The sequence below is a fragment of the Phoxinus phoxinus genome (genome assembly GCF_949152265.1).
Source record: "Phoxinus phoxinus genome assembly, chromosome: 2".
NCBI classification, from domain to species: domain Eukaryota; kingdom Metazoa; phylum Chordata; class Actinopteri; order Cypriniformes; family Leuciscidae; genus Phoxinus; species Phoxinus phoxinus.
Genome location: NC_136877.1, coordinates 16,668,752 through 16,690,203, shown reverse-complemented (window position 1 = coordinate 16,690,203; position 21,452 = coordinate 16,668,752). Strand labels below are relative to the sequence as shown.

General features: G+C 39.1%; 1 protein-coding gene and 1 long non-coding RNA gene across 4 annotated transcripts in view; one reads left to right on the top strand and one right to left on the bottom strand.

Annotated features, from left to right (window-relative positions):
• Nucleotides 1-18,129, bottom strand: part of trmt44 (tRNA methyltransferase 44 homolog) — a 157,447-nt gene extending 139,318 nt beyond the window's left edge. For both annotated transcript variants that reach the window (XM_079603545.1, XM_079603546.1), the window contains exons 1-2: nt 17,451-18,129; nt 17,255-17,369 (exon numbers count right to left, since the gene is read on the bottom strand). In XM_079603545.1, the coding sequence (XP_079459671.1) occupies nt 17,255-17,369; nt 17,451-17,787 (452 nt within the window). In that variant the 5' untranslated portion in view covers nt 17,788-18,129. The remainder of the gene's footprint in view (nt 1-17,254; nt 17,370-17,450) is intronic.
• Nucleotides 12,731-16,065, top strand: LOC306993777. Of its 2 annotated transcripts, XR_013796529.1 has the most exons (4): nt 12,732-12,991; nt 13,847-14,214; nt 14,314-14,473; nt 15,782-16,065. It is a non-coding gene; the product is annotated as an uncharacterized lncRNA (long non-coding RNA). The 2 variants fall into 2 exon arrangements; XR_013796528.1 differs by having other exon boundaries at nt 12,731-12,991; nt 13,847-14,473.
• Nucleotides 18,130-21,452: the final 3,323 nt, after the last annotated feature.

Here is a 21,452-nt window from a genome sequence, read left to right as displayed (position 1 = left end):
CGGGATACGAACCGAATCGTGGGTTTGCTGTATCGTTACAGCCCTAATATATATATATATATATATATATATATATATATATATATATATATATATATATATATATATATATATACAGTGCTATGCATAAGTTTAGACACCCATGCTAAAGTTGACTAAAAAGAGGAATAAAAAATCATCTTTTGGAAATTGAACTTAATGCCTTAATTTAAAAAAATAGGAAAAATCCAACCTTTAAGGACACCAATTTTCTTTGTGAATGAATAATGTATCGTAAATAAATAAATGTTCTTCCTTAAAATACAGGGTGCATAAGTTTGGACACCCCTATGTTAAACTCCCATAGAGGCAGGCAGATTTTTATTTTTAAAGGCCAGTTACTATATGGATCCAGGATACTCAGCATCCTGATAAAGTTCCCTTGGCCTCTGGAATTAAAATAGCCCCACATCATCACACACTCTTCACTATACCTGGAGATTGGCATGGAGTACTTTCCATAAGATCATCTCTCAATGCAAATCAAACCAGCTGTTAGGCTAACTGAAATAAAACCATGCCAATCTCTAGGTATGGTGAAGGGTATGTGATGATGTGGGGCTATTTTAATCCCAAAGGCCAAGGGAACTTTATCAGGATGCAGAGTATCCTGGATCCATATAGTAACTGGCCTTTAAAAATAAAAATCTGCCTGCCTCTATGGGAGTTTAACATAGGGGTGTCCAAACTTATGCACCCTGTATTTTAAGGAAGAACATTTATTTATTTACGATACATTATTCATTCACAACGAAAATTGGTGTCCTTAAAGGTTGGATTTTTCCTATTTTTTTAAATTAAGGCATTAAGTTCAATTTCCAAAAGATGATTTTTTATTCCTCTTTTTAGTCAACTTTAGCATGGGTGTCTAAACTTATGCATAGCACTGTATATATATATATATATATATATATATATATATATATATATATATATATATATAGCTGCAAGCAGCGATGGAGGGCCCAAGCCGGTGACAGAGAGTGCAACTAAAGGCACCGGGGTGGTGGTGCCACCGGCTTGGGCCCGTAATCGCTGCTTGCAGCTATATTTTTATTTATTTTCTTTTTTTTTTATCCAACATTTTGTCAAGTTCTTAATTATTATACTTTTTACTTATGTTTCATACAATACTTGAACAACCATAATTAATCTCTGCTAGTTGTATGTAGACCTGATACCAATTATTATATGGATTTTGGATATGGATTTTCATTTGTAATGTAACCAGAATTTTAATATTGCTGTTCCTGTTTTTATTAGGACTGTGATTGACACACACACACACGATTTCTTTTATCAGGATTCTGACCGAGACAAGGGAAGATTCTCCCTCCACAAGCACTATTTGGAGTCTTCTTGCACAGCATTATTCTAGACGGAGCCATAGTCATGGATGATCTTGAAAACTTTCCAGGTGCCATGTGCCTAATTTTTATGCTGATTTCTCTGCTAAATTCTGAGTTTTTCTTTCCCTTGGACACAAATCTCTAAAACCAAAACTACATTGCCTTAAAAACCTTAGTAACTCTGTCTGACGCACCCACCGCTAGCCTAGCTTAGCACAAAGACTGGAGGTAAACCGCTCCAGCTAGCATACTGCTCCCAATAAGTGACAAAATAACGCCAACATTTTCCTATTTACATGTTGTGATTTGTATAGTCATAGCGTGTACAAATAACAAGGTCACATGAGACTAGGGTTGGGTACCGAAACTCGGTGCCAATAGGGAACCGGTTCCGACGTAAACGGTAGTAACCAGACCGAATAAGAACGAAAATTTCGGTGCCTGATTTCGATGCCTGACTTTTTTTTTACCGCCCCCTGTAAAACATCTCGCGGCACGAATGCTCCAATACATATAAAACATGGCCAGTTAACCAGCAGAGCATTCATTTCATTTGTTTGTTAAATAAGAGACGATCTAGCGCTGAAATGTGTTTTTTAAATCAAGTGATCAAAGTGCTTGTTGCCGGCTGCTGCGATCAGTGTTCACCCGCACACCGCACTGTCTTCACTCGGACGCGCGCCGATTGTGGAGACTCTCTATTTGTTCCGGTGAAATCACAAAATATAATGCACACAAACGTGTCCCTGCTTGATATACAACCACTGATGATCATAATCGGTTTTGATGAGGAAAAAAAAAAACTGTACGAATGCGGATTAGAACCCAGAACCTGCAAGTTCAGCAGCTGCCAGTGTCTCTATAGCACGCAGTGCGTTTATCGTGCAATTTTTGCTTGTATATGATACGCAGTTTTCGCGTGCATTTGATACGCACTTCATTTTGTGTAACACACACGCATCCCACACCACTAATTCTACCCAAATGTATAATACACACGCACCCCACACCCTTACTAAACCCACCCTAACCAACCCATGCGTATCTTATGCACGTAAAAACTTTTCGCGTATAAATTACACGACAAACACACTGCATGTTATAGAGACGCATTTAGTGTGATCGAGTTGCGACATCACAAATGATTCTGTCATCTGACATCACAGAATAAGCTGTTTCTCTTCGGGTAAGTCTAGTAGGCCTATTTTAATGCCAACTGCAAATCTTGCATATCAAGTAGGATAGCAAACATCGTTGCCATTCAACAGTGTGACAACGTGTGCAAAATGTTTTAACAAAGTTCCAACACTTTATACGAGGCTATACTGTGTGTTAAATATTTCTGCTCAGTGTCAGATATGTCTCTGCTTAAAGTAAAAGTCATAATATGTGAAGACAAAATGTTGATCTTAACTTAAGTGTTTTACATCAATAGCCTAGTTTTTCATTTAATCAGAAAATATTTAAATATTTAAGTTAATATTGTGTCCAGTTTGGCCCTGTAAATAAGAGGGTATTATTTGTTGAAAAAGTGTGTGCGGTTTCGCAGTACCGGTTCAAGAACCTTTTAAGCACCGGAACCGTTTAAAAAATACAGAGTAGGTACTGGTATCGGATAAAACCCAACCGATACCCAACCCTACATGAGACACAGCCATCTTCTAACTGTATACATACTGGGAACTATATTCTCAGAAGGTGAAGCACTGCTACTTCTGCTGAGTGATTAGCGCAACACTCTTGAGCGAACTCTCTGCACATCACCACGGGGCTTCTCGGTTGCTGCGAGCAAATCACTCAGCAGAAGTAACAGTGCTTCGCCTTCTGAGAATATAGTTCCCAGTATGTATACGGTTAGAAGATGGCTGTGTCTCATGTGACCTTGTTATTTGTACACGCTGTGACTATACAAATCACAACATGTAAATAGGAAAATGTTGGCGTTATTTTGTCACTTATTGGGAGCAGTATGCTAGCTAAAGCCGTTTACCTCCAGTCTTTGTGCTAAGCTAGGCTAGTGGTGGGTAGAGTTCTCAACGGGTCGGGTCGGCCCGACAAACCCGACGGGACCCGCGGGGTCGGGCCGGGTTCGGGTCGAAAATATAAGCAAATGACTCGGGTCGGGTCGGACCTCGGGCTTAATCTTTTCCGCTCAGTGAAAAAAAAAAAACCATTTATTAATCATCGCTGCTGTTCACCGTAAAAAGTCTGGCTGCTGCGTGTGCGTGTAACGTGGCGTGCATCATGGAGAGGGGTGCGGGCAGACCTGACGCCTGCGTGCGCGCTGCGCACTGCGTCTCCTTTAGCCGGGAGAAGAAGATGGAGTTGGTGAAAAGTAAACTTGCCGCAGGTGAATTCACCATCGCTACTACAGGAATGGGAAATCAGAGGTCTGGAAAGTGTTTGGACTGGTGCTGGATTCTGATGGAAATTCTACAGGTTATGTACAGGCCGCCCACTGGCTGGGTATACATGTTTGAGTTCTTTTTATTTATTATTGTGTGAAGATTTTTATTTAGACTAAGGCATATTTATATAGCCCATCTATATAGTTAAAGTTTATTGTTTCAGTTGTTTGTATTGTTAAAAGGCGTGGAAATTAAAGGTTGATTTGAATTCCCGTCTGCTGGTCAATACGTGTATGAGAAAAAAAAATACACGGCCGTCGGGCCGCGGGCCGGGTTCGGGCAGATAATTCATGTTGATGTGTCGGGTTAGTTCGGGTCCGGGCTTTAAAAGCCACGGGCCGGGTCGGGTCGGGTTGTAATTTTCAGGCCCGTTGAGAACTCTAGTGGTGGGTGCGTCAGACAGAGTTACGGCACGCACGGAGATGAGAAGGGTATGTATGGACTTATCTAACTCTGGGGGATACGGCGAATAAGCTAAAGTCCCAAATAGTCGGCGTGTTCCTTTCAAGGTATACTTCACCTATGTTCATAGTTCACCAATGTAAATTCTGTCATCAGTTTGTCACTCTCATTTTATTCCAAACACATAAGACTTTGGTTAGTCTTTGAAACACATATTTAGATATTTTAAAAGAAAACCAGGGAGGTTTCTGATCCAAAAGTCCAGGTAACCAAAACTTAAAAGATCCAAGAAGGCCATAAATATGCTAAAATCAAATGGATTAATTTTACAATGCCTTGTATAACCTTTTTGGATCTTTTAAGTTTTGTTTACCTGGACTTTCAATGGAGGGACAGAAATCTCCTAGATTTCATTAAAAAATATCTTAATTTGTGTTTCAAAGTCTAACCAAAGTCTTACGGGTTTGGAACGTCATGAGGGAGAGTAAATAGAATTTATAATAGAGGAAAGAATTAAAATTTTTGGGTGAACTATCCCTTAAAGCTTGTTGTTGCACTAAAGTCAACATTAATTTTAATTTAAATGTTAAATTGTCACCCGGTGACAAATTTTTATATATATTTTTTAAAGAACACCGTTTTACTTATTTCTGTTAAATATGTTTTTTTTAAAGTGTCAAAATTAAGCAAACATTGATTTTTACAGGGTCAGCTATTCAGTGTCTTGTAGGGCTGCACGATTAATCGAAAAAAAATCACTATCTCGATTCAAACATAAATGCGATCTCATTTCTTAATGATGGCGATTCACTTCCGTGCAGTGCTTAATTTGTAAAGTGGGAGGTCCCGGAGCGCAAAGGGGGATCCGGCGTCTCAAAACGGGGGTTGGAGGTAACGGAACAAAAAAAAACAAAAAAAAATTACACTGCCTACGTAGCTTCTCTACAGCATGTGCTGAGTGGGTGCTGCTAGATCATTGACGGGGAGCTGCGCAAAACTTGGTCACTAAATATTTAATATTCAGTTATGTTAATGATCACAATTAAAGTTTTAATTTTATTAAATTGAACAAGCGCAACATTCAGCATTCAATCAAATAGGCCTATTCTAAAAGATGTAGGCTATTAATAATAATAATGTTATTTCAACACAATATCTCGTTATTTCGAAATAATATGTGTGCATGCATCTGTAAATCCGGTGACACGTGTATTGAATTTTATTAATAAACAAGTGTTTTCTCTAAAAGTGTTGACTCGGCTGCAAAGATGAAGTTGATGATCGCCATCTCCGTGTGAACGCGCTTATAGAGAGAAATGCACATAAATAAGCCTAATAATGGATTACATAATCAGAGAGTAGCCTTTTTCTTTTTTCGTTTTGAATTATTTCGTTTAACCCTCTGGGGTCGGCAATCACGCCGGCGTGATCTGCTCGCTTTTTTTCTTATCAGTGCAAAAGATATTCAAAATACTCTGTTGGTTTTGGTTGTTGGATCCTACATTTAAGTGTTTTACATCATTCAATCCAGTTAAGTTTATATTTTTTTTATGTATACTCTAGGGGTGTGACGAGATCTCGTGCCACGAGATCTCGCGAGACTAAAATGTGACGAGATGTCTCGTCGACTGAAAAGCTGTCTCGCGATATCCCAATGATTAGCATAGAATATGCCACCGCTACATTCACATTACATTACGGTATACACCGCGGCACCGCCTCCACTGTGGTTTTGCTGTTGTAAACGCCTCCTCTGCTCATCCAGCACGAGCTGCAGTCGCACACAGACGGAGACAGTGCAGCAGGACTCAGTTCACTGTTTGCGTTACGATGGCGGAGGATTTGTTGCCCAACAGAGAGTCGATCTGAGATGTCTTAGGGCGGTTTACACAGAACGTGTTTTTCCATTCCAGTGCGGTACTTTTCCATTGTTTTTCTATGTAAACGCGCTAGACGGATGTGTAACCTTGCGCTCGCGGCTTGCATCGTTTGCAGCGTCTCTCGCGCATGACACAGGATTCTAAAAACGCGGCGCTCAAGTTAAAATCAGTTCCCTATTCCACTGCCAGCGTATCGCATTTTACACAGCAAACACGCATTCTGTGTGAATGGCCCTTATCTTGTAGAACACGCGCTCAGCACCGCCACTACGGAGTGAAAGTGAAAGTAAAACACGATGCGCGCAAATTAGACTGCATACAATACCCCGTCTCCCAATATCAAACCTATCTCTGGACGGTGTAGTTGTGGCTCTGGTCTCTGTTTGCATTTTGAATACAGAGAGAGTTGGCCTACTTTGATTATGGTTGCACTTGCACTTAATTATAGTTTGCACTAATAAGAAAAACTGTTCTTTTATACTGTTTTTATTTCTATTTTCAATTTGTGGAAAGTAGTTTCATTTGGAGGTCACACACAGCCTCAATCAGAAGTTCTGGAAGCGCATAATGTACAGTAAGGTCTGAAGAGACCTGTGTGAAATCATACTTGAGAGAAGCCAGTCAGTTGAGTTTGTGGTAAAACCTTTACAATGCTTGTATATTGTTGTATTTTAATGTATTTGATAATTCATACTCAAAGTAGAACTGAAATGACATTCATTACAAGCTGATTTAGTTAAAACATTTCAAAATGCACCTGCAGACTATTTTTCCAGTCATGAATTTTGTCATTGATGATTTCTATCAAATATTGTGCAAAAATCTCGTCTCGTCTCGTTCTTGTGAACCCAATCTCGTGTCTCGTCTTGTCTCGTGAGAAAAGGGTCTCGTCACACCCCTAGTATACTCACAATAAAAACAAAGTGTTGTGTCTTTCGCCAAATAAAGAAAAATAAACATGATGCGAGTTCTGCCTTCTCTCTGTCAGGGAAGTCCATTCTGAAACGCGTCCGAAAATGAACTGTAACTCAGCGAATACTTGTCACTCAGGAACAAGAGATATGTCTTTATGAAGCTAGAATTCTCTTCTTTTAAATGAAGTAATTTATATTAAAAAACACATATTCTTAGTTTATGTAATCCGTTTGAAACCAAGGAGAGGCACAGTATTTCGTTCTCCCTTCATTATTTTTAATGAGCGGAGGCCGCCACGCCCCCCGGCGCTATTCACATGCTAATAGTTGAGGTGATCTATATTCCTCGCACACGCCCTCCGATCAATGCCATGAAAACACAGAGTTTCTCGTCAGATTCATGGATAGTTCATCGCGTTTTGAGGATGGCACGCTTCTCCGGTAAAGTCGTCCTCCAGATGATTATGGACAGCGACGAAGAATTTACCTTTTCCTCAGAGAAAGATCGCATCAGACGGAGAACGGCTGCATTTTCAAAAGCGAATTGATCCCGCCGAGGACACAAGTTCGAGTAAGTTGTTTAGTGTTATATAATTATTTTTCTGATTATATAGAACTCATGTGAATTTTCAGACTATATTTTGCTTAGTTTTGGTTAGCTTTTGACATCTTACAGGAAAGATTGCCTTACAATATCCCTAACATTCGTGTAACTAGGCTATATGGTCGTGTTCACTCCGTTTTGAATAGCTTATGACACTGATTATCATGCTAAAAATACTGACTTTTGCGTTATGTAGGCTAGCTTATTTGCGAATATCTGCTTAAGTGTATATTAAATATGATTTCGTGCAAATATATTTCAGTTTGGTTAGCCTATGACACTTATCTTGCTAAAATATTGCCACAGATGATTGTGAATACAGGTGTAAATGTTTGAAATGCTCTAAATGCGTGCGTCTATATGATGGTCTATATGGCCATCAACAGCTCGCGGTGACGCGATCTATGGCCCATAAATAGATATTTCTCCGTCCTATGGCCCATTAACAGATATATAGACTACATGCATTGTGCGTCCATCCATACCCATTAATCGCCCATCTTTGGATAATGTATACTAACAGTTGTTTTTATTTTTTCAGGAATGTGTTTGCATCACGCTCTCCTTGTCCAGCACCGCAGAGGGACACGCAGGTGTCGTTCAGTTCTCAATCGAGAATGATAGTAAGTGCACAGACGTAATATTTTACTGATGAAATGTAATTGTGTTTACATCGTCATAATATAAGTAGAGCCTACCTATTCTTGTGTGAAATTACAAAAACTGTTGTCTTTTTTTTAAATCCATGGCCATTAGTGATTGAAATTGATAATAATACAGTTTCTTTGATTGTGTTATCAACAGATGTGACAATGAACATGTCCAAGCACCGGTCCCGAAGAGAGCCACGGCAAACAAGCAACAGGTCCAAGTCCACCCTGTCATGGAAAACCGAGACCGATGTAGACATGGTTGCACAGACTGCGCGATTCCTGCCCGCACAGGAAACTGGACCGCAACTGAGCTCTGTTGACTCACATTCCCCCATGAGTCTGTTTGTAACAGTATACACTAGGGCTGCACGATTAACCTTTATCACATCGATATTGAGGTTTTAACTCCCGCGATAACCTAACCTCAGGAGTCTGAGGTTTTTCCCCCCGCCTCTGCCATTTGAGTGACAAACCTATTAGCCAATCAAAATGGTCGAATCTCGTGTTCCTGGCTTGCTGGCCAATTAGAAATGGCAATGGAAACAAGGTTGTATGCAGTGCTCCGGCTTTCTGTCAGCAGCAAAGCAGCTAACACTAGCAAAGAACGTATATTGACAAGAAGTGAAAGCCAATAGAACGTTCCTTTGCAACACCAGCGCCCAGCAGCAGCCCTACGTTTCCGCCATTTTGGGGTGAAAGCGACTCGGCAGTCCACTACTAGTGATGTGTCGTTCGCGAAGGAGCCGGCTCTAAGAGCCGATTCTTTGAAAAGAGCCGGACTTCCCATCACTATCCACTAGCTTCTTGCTGTCGCTATGGCAATATCAGCAGCTTTATATATATAAAAAGTACATTAAAGATCAAATCCTAACTGAATGATGACAACATATAATAACGTACAATCACTAGACTAGTGATCATCAAATCCCGTTTAACAGTTTATTTCACAGACTTAGACAAGTCTTCTTTTCCCCACAAAACCTTCAGTTTGGTTTGACATTCTTTGAAGTTCAAGTATTAGCATTTCAAACACTGAATTAATACCAATATATAAGTTGCATGCCATAAAGGCCAAATTTACCTGTCAGGGTCTTTGGGAAACCGATGAAAGGCAAGATTTGTACTGCACTGATAGTTTTTGCAGTTTATTGCCGAGCACTGCTTTCTTTTATTCCACTTGGACTTCGTTGTCATTCTGTTTGTTTATGTGTAACTGTTACGGTAACTGTTATCTGTGCTGTTGTCCAGTAACTCCAGTTGGAATCTTCACCCCAAAATGGCGGCCGCGCCACCTAGTGGCTGTTACCCAGAAAGCAACAGAGTTTCGCCTCTTGTTCTTCTATACTCTTTGACACTAGTGTTGTCAAAAATATTGATATTTCGATAAATAACGATACTGAAATATCTGAACGGTACCAATACTAATTTCCCGAAGTATCGATACTAGCCGAGCGGTCACTTTCACTTCTCTCCAAAGGCGCGTTGACAAAGACCACACGTGACGCACTCGTCTCATTCGCTCTGGTTAAATAGCAAAAGTGAAGTGAATGGAAAGATGGCGAGGGCGGCGCCCCCGCGACCGGCTTTGGTTGATTGATAAAGAACACCGCGAGCGGGCATGTTGGAGAATAGCGTGGACACGCGCTACACACCGCGAGCGGGCATGACGGAGAATAGCGCGGACACGCGCTTCACACTGCGAGCGGGTATGTCAGAGAATATCGCAGACACGCGCTTCACACTGCGAGCGGGCTCCCAACAGATTGTTTGACAATCAATAATCCCTCACATCACTCATTTTTTAAAATTATTTTATAGGTGAAAACAGACTTAAGGAACAGGCTCCAGGGGTACCATTTAGCAAGCATAGGCTACGCTCAGCATCAGGGGTGTTTGTTGTTTGGACAGACCTTTCCCCACTGCTAAAAAAATCCTAAAGGAAACACTGTAACTTTTCTCATTTTAATTTTTCTGAAACATTAACCAAGATGGCCTAGTAGCCTATTGTTGTTGATATGAGTCTGTGTTGTCTCGTTTTTTCACCGTAATTCTTAAAGTTAACATAATCTGACTGAGGAATCTTAGACAAGTAAATATTTTAACTGTGGTCAAATGTAAATTAACTTGTGCCTATTTAACTTTATTCAGAAAATTATTATTTAATTCTGCAATTTGCCTTCATTAGCGATTATCATCAATTTGATTACACAGGTATGAATTAAACTAAACAGCTAGACATTGGCATCTCTGAATTCAATAATGAAATGCCTTTAACTGAAAATTGAATGTTTTGTCTCATGCCAGAAATGGTAAATATGTTGGTGTTTTATAGTAAAAAAAAACCTTTAATGTAGCACTCTGACACAGTTTCTGGTTTTGCACTTTCTTATCTTGCAGAAGGCTGGATAAGGTGTTGTTTTTAATTGTTATTGTTATTTATTTTAAAATGTGTGCAATATAACAGTTGCATGTTCAGTAAATGGCAGTGGACTACAGACTTATTTTGTTTTTTTAATTGTAAATCTAAATCTAATAAGAATTAATTTTCTATTTTTCAGTGTTTTGTTTAAAAACAAATGACCAAGTGTTTAAGTTAAATTTCCATTATGTCTTCTTATTCTTTGGTATTTAGGTTCAGGTATTTAATAATCACGAAGCATCAAACAATCTCATTACCTCAATCACTGTATGTAGTTTATTTAACCCTCTGTGTCGAAGTAACAAGTCAAAATCATGTCTGACCCGCTCCATTTCTCATATTGCGCATCCTATCTTACTCGGTCGTGCTGTTCACTTTTCATAAATCAACATAAATGGAAAAAATGTTTTTAACAAAAATATGAAACGCGCTTTTTTTAATGGCTACAATAGTAGGCCTACATAGCCTACTCTCTATTTGTAAAAATTTCTGCACATTAATTTAATTCTGAATTTTGCACACACAAGTTGAAAGGCATTTGTTCAAAAAATAAGTTCACGGATAATTGTGCACGCATTTATTAGCCTAATCATTCTGATACTAAAATCCTAACAAATAGGCTATGTACAAAAAATCAGATGAGCCCATAATATGAACGAATTATTTTCTTTAAGGGTTCTAAAATAAAGAAAAGAGAGTAGAGACGATTTTTTGTTACTCCTGCAGACCTGCACTTTATTATACTGAATGTCCTGTGTTTTTTTGTTTTTTTGTACTTGAGTGCAATAAATTTTGGGTTGAAAAAAATGAGAATCGTGTAAGAGAATCGTGATCTCAATTCCCATGGAGAAAAATCGTGATTCACATTTTAGCAAGAATCGTGCAGCCCTAGTGTCTTGTCAAAAGATTGTCAGTATTCTTTGTTTATTCATCAGTCATGAATTAATGAAAAATGTTTTGAATGTAAGGGGTGCCAGAATGGCATTATTTGGTACTTTGTAATGCCTAAAGAAAATTGATGAGTAATAAATAATGTTTTGCCTAAGATCTGTTGTTGCTTTTTGTCTTAAAGGAGAACTCCGGTGCAAAATGAACCTTTGGTCTAATTACACATTGTTACCTAGTCAACCGTTATCTGAGATTTGTTTTCATGATTATTGAATGTAAATAGTTTTATCTCTAAAAACAGTTTAGCCTATAACGCTAGTATAACGCTAGTATACGGGGCATGGAGTAATGACAAATAAAAATCGTTTGTTAATACCACTAACAAGGCTCAAAATAGCCCCACACTAACACGGTAGCATAATGAGGGTCCCTACATGCAAACCGAAGCATTGAGAACTGTGTAAGTGTCCAGACAGTTTAATAAGAAGATATTGTATACATACAGTCAACTTCACGTATATAAGCAGAATCCATCTTTGAAAAACAGACTCTATCAGTCGAACTACGAACCGCCGATCCAAATGCGCTGAACTGTGTAGAATCTCATATGGTCCAGCGCATTTGGATCGGTGGTTCGTAGTTCGACTGATAGAGTCTGTTTTTCAAAGATGGATTCTGCTTATATACGTGAAGTTGACTGTATGTATACAATATCTTCTTATTAAACTGTCTGGACACTTACACAGTTCTCAATGCTTCGGTTTGCATGTAGGGACCCTCATTATGCTACCGTGTTAGTGTGGGGCTATTTTGAGCCTTGTTAGTGGTATTAACAAACGATTTTTATTTGTCATTACTCCATGCCCCGTATACTAGCGTTATACTAGCGTTATAGGCTAAACTGTTTTTAGAGATAAAACTATTTACATTCGATAATCATGAAAACAAATCTCAGATAACGGTTGACTAGGTAACAATGTGTAATTAGACCAAAGGTTCATTTTGCGCTGGAGTTCTCCTTTAACATATTTTTGTTAGTTCAGCTTACTTGAAAATATTAAGGCAATCGGTTTCCTAAGATTTTCCTAGTAATGTGAACACTAATAATAAGTTAGCACAACTAATGATTTTGAGTTCTTTACCAAAATAATTAAGTTTTGCCAACTAAAAATGAATACACTACTTTACTTGAGAAGCACCTGGCTGCAGCCTGCAGATTTGGGCGGGGGTGCACCTGGGGCGGGGCTGCACGTGCAGCTCCGCCCATAATGCTTCTCATTGGTTAGGAGCAAGGTGATGACGTCGATCGAGGCGGGGCCGCACCTGGGGCGGGGCTGCACGTCTCTTCCCGCTAACATCTCTTCTCATTGGTTAGTGGCGTGAAGTCATGACGTCGATCTAGCATGTTTTCATTTCCGTTGTTCATCGCTGCATGGTGAGTACAGGCAAGCTACTCTTTTTTTGTTTTGTTCTAATTTTATTTACAATGTTTATTTCTGAAGTGGCATTTAGTGTGATGTTAAAATTAAGTGGTGTAAAAATAAAATCGTGCAACTTTACTCACCATATCACACAAATAACTAGGGCAGCGTTTCCCAAAAGCATCGTGTTTGTGTGTGTGTGTGTGTGTGTGTGTGTGTGTGTGTGTGTGTGTGTGTGTGTGTGTGTGTGTGCGTGCGTGCGTGCGTGCGTGCGTGCGTGCGTGTGTGTGGTTTGGGTGGGATTAGATATAGTGTTAAAACAAGGCCCTTAAAAATAAATACAGTGGCAAAAATGAACCAGGAGAAGAAATATAGGATTTAAGAGTTAATAGTAACAATATACAAAGTTATATTGTAGGACATTTTTTTGATTAAATGTAATAAATGAATAAATTGATTAAATGTAAACTATTTTTATATTATTGTTATTAATAAGTATGCATTTATTGAATTGAACACGAAACTACATTCAATAGTAATACAAATTCATCAAAACTCCTTGAAAGTAGGGCTTGTTTTATATATTGCATACTGTTATTTACTGTATAGCAGTATATGCACTGTCCAATCCTGCTGCTGGAGGGCAACTGCCCTGTAGAGTTTAGCTCCAACCCCAGTTAAACACACTTAAACCAGCCTATCAAGGTCTTACTAGACATAGAAACTTCCAGGCAGGTGTGTGCAGTCAAGTTGGATATAAACTCTGCAGGACAGTGGCCCTCCAGTGACTTTGGACACCCCTGCACTAGACTAGAGTAATAAAAAAATGTATGCTAATTCTGATGCTCTATACTTCCTTCTCTTTGCAGATCCTTGGCATTGTCATCCCCATTTATATTCCATGTGTACCACTTTTGCTATTTTACTTTATATTATTTTTGTTTTGCTGTGTTAATTATTCTCTAACTTTTACTCTAGTCCTCTCTATCTCTCTCTCTCTCACCTATTTCTTGTTGTTGTTTACTTTATAACTCAAATGCTCTTTTAAGAGCCATTCCACCCTACAAAAATGCACACAACTGTGTTAAGCAAGGGGGAGTGTGAGCAGTATTTAAAAGACTGCAGTAGAAGTGCCCATTCTGCAGGTACACCAGCATTCCACAGCTGATGTATTACCACATCAAAAATTTCTTTAGAGGTGATGGAAACCCCCCTGCCAGTTGATTCTTTGACCAAGGTAAGAGCAGTATAAACTCCTGTCAATCTATCAGTTACCCTTTTTAATAAGTCGTATGTAAAGTTAAATTTTGGACTGACTGTTGTCTACTTTGGACAGATGCCATTGCCACCTGACATCCTCTGACGCATCCTGATGGGAGCCGTCACAGACGACGGCGATGTGGCTTTCTGGAGACTTTCACTGACGTGCAAGGTTTTCAGGGACGTTGTCAGCCAGCCCAAATTCAGAGAAGAGGCCCACTTTGTATGGCTGGACAGTAAGTGCTTTAAATCTAAGTTGTGAGTAATGTAAAAGGTACTTGAGAAACCTATCTACCTATCTATCTATCCATCTACCTACCTATCTACCTACCTATCTACCTATCTATCTACCTACCTATCTACCTATCTACCTACCTATCTACCTACCTATCTACCTATCTACCTACCTATCTACCTATCTACCTACCTACCTACCTACCTATATCTATCTACCTATCTACCTATCTATCTATCTATCTATCTACCTACCTATCTATCTACCTACCTATCTATCTACCTACCTATCTATCTACCTATCTATCTATCTATCTATCTATCTATCTATCTATCTATCTATCTATCTACCTACCTACCTATCTATCTACCTACCTATCTATCTACCTACCTACCTATCTATCTATCTATCTATCTATCTATCTATCTATCTATCTACCTACCTACCTACCTATCTATCTACCTACCTATCTATCTACCTACCTACCTATCTATCTATCTATCTATCTATCTATCTATCTATCTATCTACCTACCTATCTATCTACCTACCTATCTATCTCTATATCTATCTATCTATCTATCTATCTATCTATCTATCTACCTATCTATCTATCTCTATCTCTCTATCTATCTACCTATCTATCTATCTATCTACCTACCTACCTATCTATCTATCTATCTATCTATCTATCTATCTATCTATCTATCTATCTATCTATCTACCTACCTATCTATCTACCTACCTATCTATCTACCTACCTATCTATCTATCTATCTATCTATCTCTCTATCTATCTATCTCTATCTCTCTATCTATCTATCTATCTATCTACCTATCTATCTATCTATCTCTATCTCTCTATCTCTATCTATCTATCTATCTATCTATCTACCTATCTCTCTCTATCTATCTATCTATCTATCTATCTATCTATCTATCTATCTATCTATCTCTACCTGTCTGTCTGTGTCTGATAGACTGTACTGCCTTCAAAACTTTCAGCTTGAAATATATTTTGATCTTCAAACTGAAAACCTTCAAACTTCAAGCTTTTAAAACTATTTCAAACTTTTAGGATAGGCTTTCTCAAGCCAAATTAAAGTTTGTGTTGACAAACTTTTTTTAACTAGTTTATGTAGGTACTTTACAGACAAAGCCAATAACACTCAAGCTTATCTTGTCTAACATTTTACTATAATATGTTTAAAATATATAAAAAAATAAATTCCTTGTATGACTCTGTACTATGTTAATGCCTTTCTTCAAAATGATTCAATATTGTTTGTTTTGTATTTTATCTAAATTAGGTGTTGTGATTGGAGTGCATTTTCCTGACAGTAAGCAAGTGTTCCGGGTGCCCTACTCGTCGACTCTGTGCTTGCACTGCACTACACTACACAAGACTGCCCAGCTGGGTCTGTGGTGATGGCAGGAGGAGTCCTGCAGGGATTTTATTGCTCAGTTGATTGTTTTTTTCAATGATAGAGGGGAATTTCAGGGTGTGTGTGTGTGTGTGTGTCTGTGTGTACGTGATTATCTGTATGTGTGCATATCTCTTTTACACAATTATTTTTTTTGAAATAAAAGTTATCACTGGTATGAGTTTGGTTTTTTGAGTTGACATGCATAATATGGGATACAGAGATTGGCAATGTACTGTATTTAGTTGGTTTAACTTCAAACTACTTTATTGGCATGTTTTATACTAGCCTATATAATGCACAAAAATAAACAAGAACTATTACAGAGGAATGATTAAAATAAGAAATATATAAGGTGCCATTAATATTTACAGTATTTCTTTTATTTACACAGTGAAATGCAACAGAATGTGAAAAACTTTTTAAATACTACACAGATATTACACAATGCTCTGTAATTCCTTATAAGTTTACCTTAGATCAGGCATAGTTAAAACTATAGATATGCGCTCTGCTCCCTTCTGCTGCTTTCATTATTACATTAGAGTTTTTTTAATACTTCATCATTTTACTAAAGTATTATTTCAAATTTGCGCATGCATTTTGAAGACGCATCACGTCAAAACACGTGATGTCACCACCTAACGCAAATACGACGCATGCGCTGTCAGCGCGATATGGCACATGCGTTTTCAACCGCATTTCCTGTTTACCTTTGGCGTCGAAGTCATATATATGCCACTAACCAATGAGAAGCGTTACGGGCGTGCAGCCCCGCCCCAGGTGCGGCCCCGCCTCGATTGACGTCATTACTTTACCACTAACCAATGACAAGCGTTGTGGGCGGGGCTGCACGTGCAGCCCCGCCCCAGGTGCAGCCCCGCCCCAGGTGCAGCCCCACCCCGATCTGCAGGCTGCAGCCAGGTGTACTTGCTTTACTTAGAAATTTTAAGGCAATCGGTTTCCTCACTTTTTCTAAGTAAAGTCAACTTATTACATTTTACAGTGGGAAATAATCACTCCGCTCACATGCTCTGGTGTGAAACAATGCGTTCTTCGGTTTTCTGAGAGTTTATTGACAGTGCGTAATCGAATATTCGAAAATCGTGACTCATTGACATCCCTACCAAAAATAAGTCAAAACTTCAATGTACTCATTGAACCGTGCTCAATGTACTCAATGTTGTGTCTTTTCCACTCAAAGACACAACATTGAATCAGTGTGGTGATACCAGTCAATGTAAAAAAAAAAAAAAAAAAAAAAAAATATATATATATATATATAGGCCTATATATATATATATATATATATATATATATATATATATATATATTTAATTTCCATCCAAGTATACTCACCATTCATCTGGCTTTAACTGCAGTTGGATTTGATAAATATTACTGCTCTTGAGAGTAACCTGTCCCACACCATTCACTTCAAAAGGGATAAATGTCACTGCATTTCCAACCGTATCTAAAAAAAAAAGAGAGATATTTTTAGAAATCAAGAAGAAAGACAAAATATAAAAAAGGTTAATTCCGTGCAGTGTCTCACCTTTAATGACAACCTCTTTGTACCGACAGCATCCGGTCTTATTCACTTTGGGAATAATAGTTCTTACTCCAACACACCAGCGTCCTGCAGTTTCATGCTCCTCAACCACAACATCACCGTGAAGAAACACCATATCAGTCATCTCAATATTGGTCCCCAGAAGACAAGATAAAACCTGATTTAAATCCGCAGTGTCCACGTCCCTGTACTCTGTCTCTGTCACGCCACACAGTCTCTTGTTTACTACATGTGGTTTCTTAATCCAGACGTCAGCAGCGGACCACATGCTCTCTACGCTGGGCTTATCTGTCATGTTTATTTCAGAAGGCTTCGACATGCTTCCGACCTTAATAACATATATAAAAAACAGCCCAATTACTAGAGTACTGTCCACTCTAACGGGTAGAAAATCGCTTAAACCAGTTGGCTGACTCTGACTCTGACGTTGACGTTGACGTCGTCGTCGTCTTCTTCTTCGGTGTTTATTGGCGGTTGGCAACCTAACTTATTGGTTCATTACCACCACCGAATGGACTGGAGTGTGGATCAGGGTATTTGCGGGATGAAAATAAAACATAAAAAAAACAAGCTAAACAAATAAAAAACCTAGAGAAATAAAATAAAACAAAACGATCAAAAAGACTATATTCCTTTACTGAATTTAGACTAGGCCTACTGTAACAGATTAAAGTCTGAATATAAGTTAAGGCTATTAGGAATGTGTGTGTGTGTGTGTGTGTGTGTGTGTGTGTGTGTGTGTGTGTGTGTGTGTGTGTGTGTGTGTGTGTGTGTGTGTGTGTGTGTGTGTGTGTGTGTGTGTGTGTGTGTGTGTGTGTGTGTGTGTGTGTGTGTGTGTGTGTGTGTGTGTGTGTGTGTCACATTCTGTCCTTTGTGACGTGTGTGTGTGTCACATTCTGTCCTTTGTGACTTGCCGTAAGCAAGAGAGAGATGGGCATGCGCATAAGATGACCAAGGGCCCGGCCTGTGGGGGGGATGTGAAAAAAGATTAAAAAGTGTGCACCGTTCAGGGAACTGCTGTGTCTCGTTTTCATTATTTTACTATCCAAAAGTGTTTAGGCGAACCCAATACAAAAGCTCGGTTACACTACTTTATTTTATAAACTTAATAGGCTTGCTTGAGGTGAGCAAAATCAGCGCAGAACCGATCCGATCACAGGTGATCAGCGCGAGATGCATGCCGGTTAGAAATGTGTCCGAGTGCGGTCCGCCTGGCTCTGTCTGATGTCATGCTGACGTATGTCAAAAAACTCTCGCGAGCACAAGGCGGTCAGATTCTGCTGTCGAGCGCAGTTGCTCTCCACCGACTGCGCTGATCAAAAGCATGATGGGAAACGACTTGCTGACGACACAGCTTAATGCTCATTGGTTTAAACAACCGTGATGTATTGTTCTCTTTTAAAATGTTTGATTTTTGATATCATGTTTTTATTAGGGCTGTTCCGTTAAACGCGTTATTAACGGCGTTAACGCAAAACCATTTTAACGGCATAAAAAAAATTATCGCGAAATTAACGCCTAGCAAACTTTGTCGTTTTTTTCACATGCTTTTGCAACAACACCGGATCTAGCTAGACCAGAAACAAAACAATATGCACGCCGCACACACTTGTTTGGGCCTGCAAACCGGCCAAAGAGTGCATGAGAAGCGCAGCGCAGAGCCGCGTCTAGGGCGACTCGTATCGCACATCGGACGCGCACTTTCTCAGTTTATGGCCAGCAATAAAAACGCAGAATGGCGCCGCCGTTGTGTGTACACTCATAGAGAATAATGTGTTAGAATTTTAAATACGAGGCGCTGCGCTTCTCGTCAATGCAGCTATCAATGCAGCACATCCAGTCTGAAATACCACTTGATGGCCAAGCACACACACAGCTGATGCGTTTCTACGGCCACTCGTCAATATCAATAACGTTACCTCATCAGTATTTTTTTCACCCTTTTATTGATGGACAGTGTTACATTGTGTGAGAGATTATTTGCTCCAAGTGAGAATGTTAGTGTGAAATTGAGCACAGTATATGCCAATGTTGTTTTCAAGTCAAGTCAAGTCACCTTTATTTAAATAGCGCTTTTTACAATACAGATTGTATCAAAGCAGCTTCACAGTGATAACATGAAAATAATACACAAAAAAATATATATATTTCATCATCGTCCACCTTAAGGCAGATCTATAATATTGTTGAATATTAAATGTCCCCAACTAAGCAAGCCAGAAGGCAAGGCAACAGCGGCAAGGAACTAAAACTCTATCAGGTGACAGAATGGAGAAAAAAACCTTGGGAGAACCCAAGCTCAGTCGGGGGCCAGTTCTCCTCTGGCCAACGAGCGAACAGTGGATGATTATAATTTAGGAGCATTACAGGTCAGAAGTCAGAATGAATCAAAGTATTTGTCCAGTTCCGGTTGGTTGAAGTCAGAGTGGAGAGGAGGAGAGACTGGTTGACACTTCAGGTCAGCGGCGGCGTCGTGTCCTGGCGCTGGTCCTTCATCAGATCTGGATACGGCCTGGTTCCGGTTGACAGCGGTAAACCTCGGGATAGACAGAGAGACTAATATTAGCATAGACGCCATTCTTCTTATGATGTACTAAGTACATCAGGAATTACGGGAAGTGTTCCCGGTCTCGGCTGTTCTAATCTATGCAGCCTAACATTGAATTATAGAAGTCTATAATGTGTTATGTGTATGCTAGGCCGAAGAGATGTGTTTTTAGTCTAGATTTGAACTGACAGAGTGTGTCTGCTTCCCGGACAATGGTAAGAAGACTGTTCCAAAGTTTTGGTGCTAAATAGGAAAAGGATCTACCGCCAGCAGTCGATTTTGATATTCTAGGTATTATTAACTGGCCGGAATTTTGAGATCGCAGTAGACGTGAAGGACTATAATGCGTTAAGAGCTCGCTCAAGTACTGCGGAGCTAAACCATTTAGTGCTTTGTAAGTGATCAGCAATATTTTAAAATTTATACGATGTTTAATAGACAGCCAATGCAGTGTTAACAGAACTGGGCTAATATGGTCATACTTCCTGGTTCTGGTAAGAACTCGAGCTGCTGCGTTTTGAACTAGCTGTAGTTTGTTTATTAAGCGTCCAGGGCAACCACCCAGTAGAGCATTACAATAATCTAGCCTTGAGGTAATAAACGCATTAACTAATTGTTCTGCATTATTCATTGAGAGCATATGACGTAATTTACATATATTTTTAAGATGGAAGAAAGCGGTTTTACAGATACTAGACACATGACTTTCAAATGAAAGATTGGTATCAAAGAGCACACCCAGGTTCCTAACCGATGACGAAGACTTAACAGAGCAGCCATCAAGTGTTAGACAGTACTCTAGGTTATTACGCGTGGACGTTTTTTGTCCAATAATTAGAATCTCTGTTTTTTCTGAATTTAGTAGTAGGAAATTACTAGTCATCCAATTTTTTATATCAGCTATGCATTCCGTTAATTTTGTGAATTGGTAGGTTTCGTTAGGTTTTGAAGAAATATACAGCTGAGTATCGTCGGCATAACAGTGAAAGCTAATTCCATGTTTCCGAATGACATCCTAATGCTAATGGTAGCATATACAGAGTGAACAGCAGCGGTTTTAATACTGAGCCTTGTGGTACGCCATACTGAACTTGTGATCGATAAGACATCTCTTCATTTACTGCTACAAACTGATAACGGTCAGATAAGTATGATTTAAACCATGCTAGTGCAATTCCACTAATGCCAACATAATGTTCGAGTCTATTTAAAAGGATGTTGTGGTCAATGGTGTCAAATGCAGCACTAAGATCAAGTAATACTAATAGAGAGATACAACCATGATAAGAGCAAATCATTTGTGACTTTAACGAGAGCTGTCTCGGTACTATGGTACGGTCTAAATCCGGACTGAAAATCCTCGCAGATATCATTTCTTTCTAGAAAGGAACATAGTTGTGAAGATACTGCTTTTTCTAATATCTTTGACAGAAAAG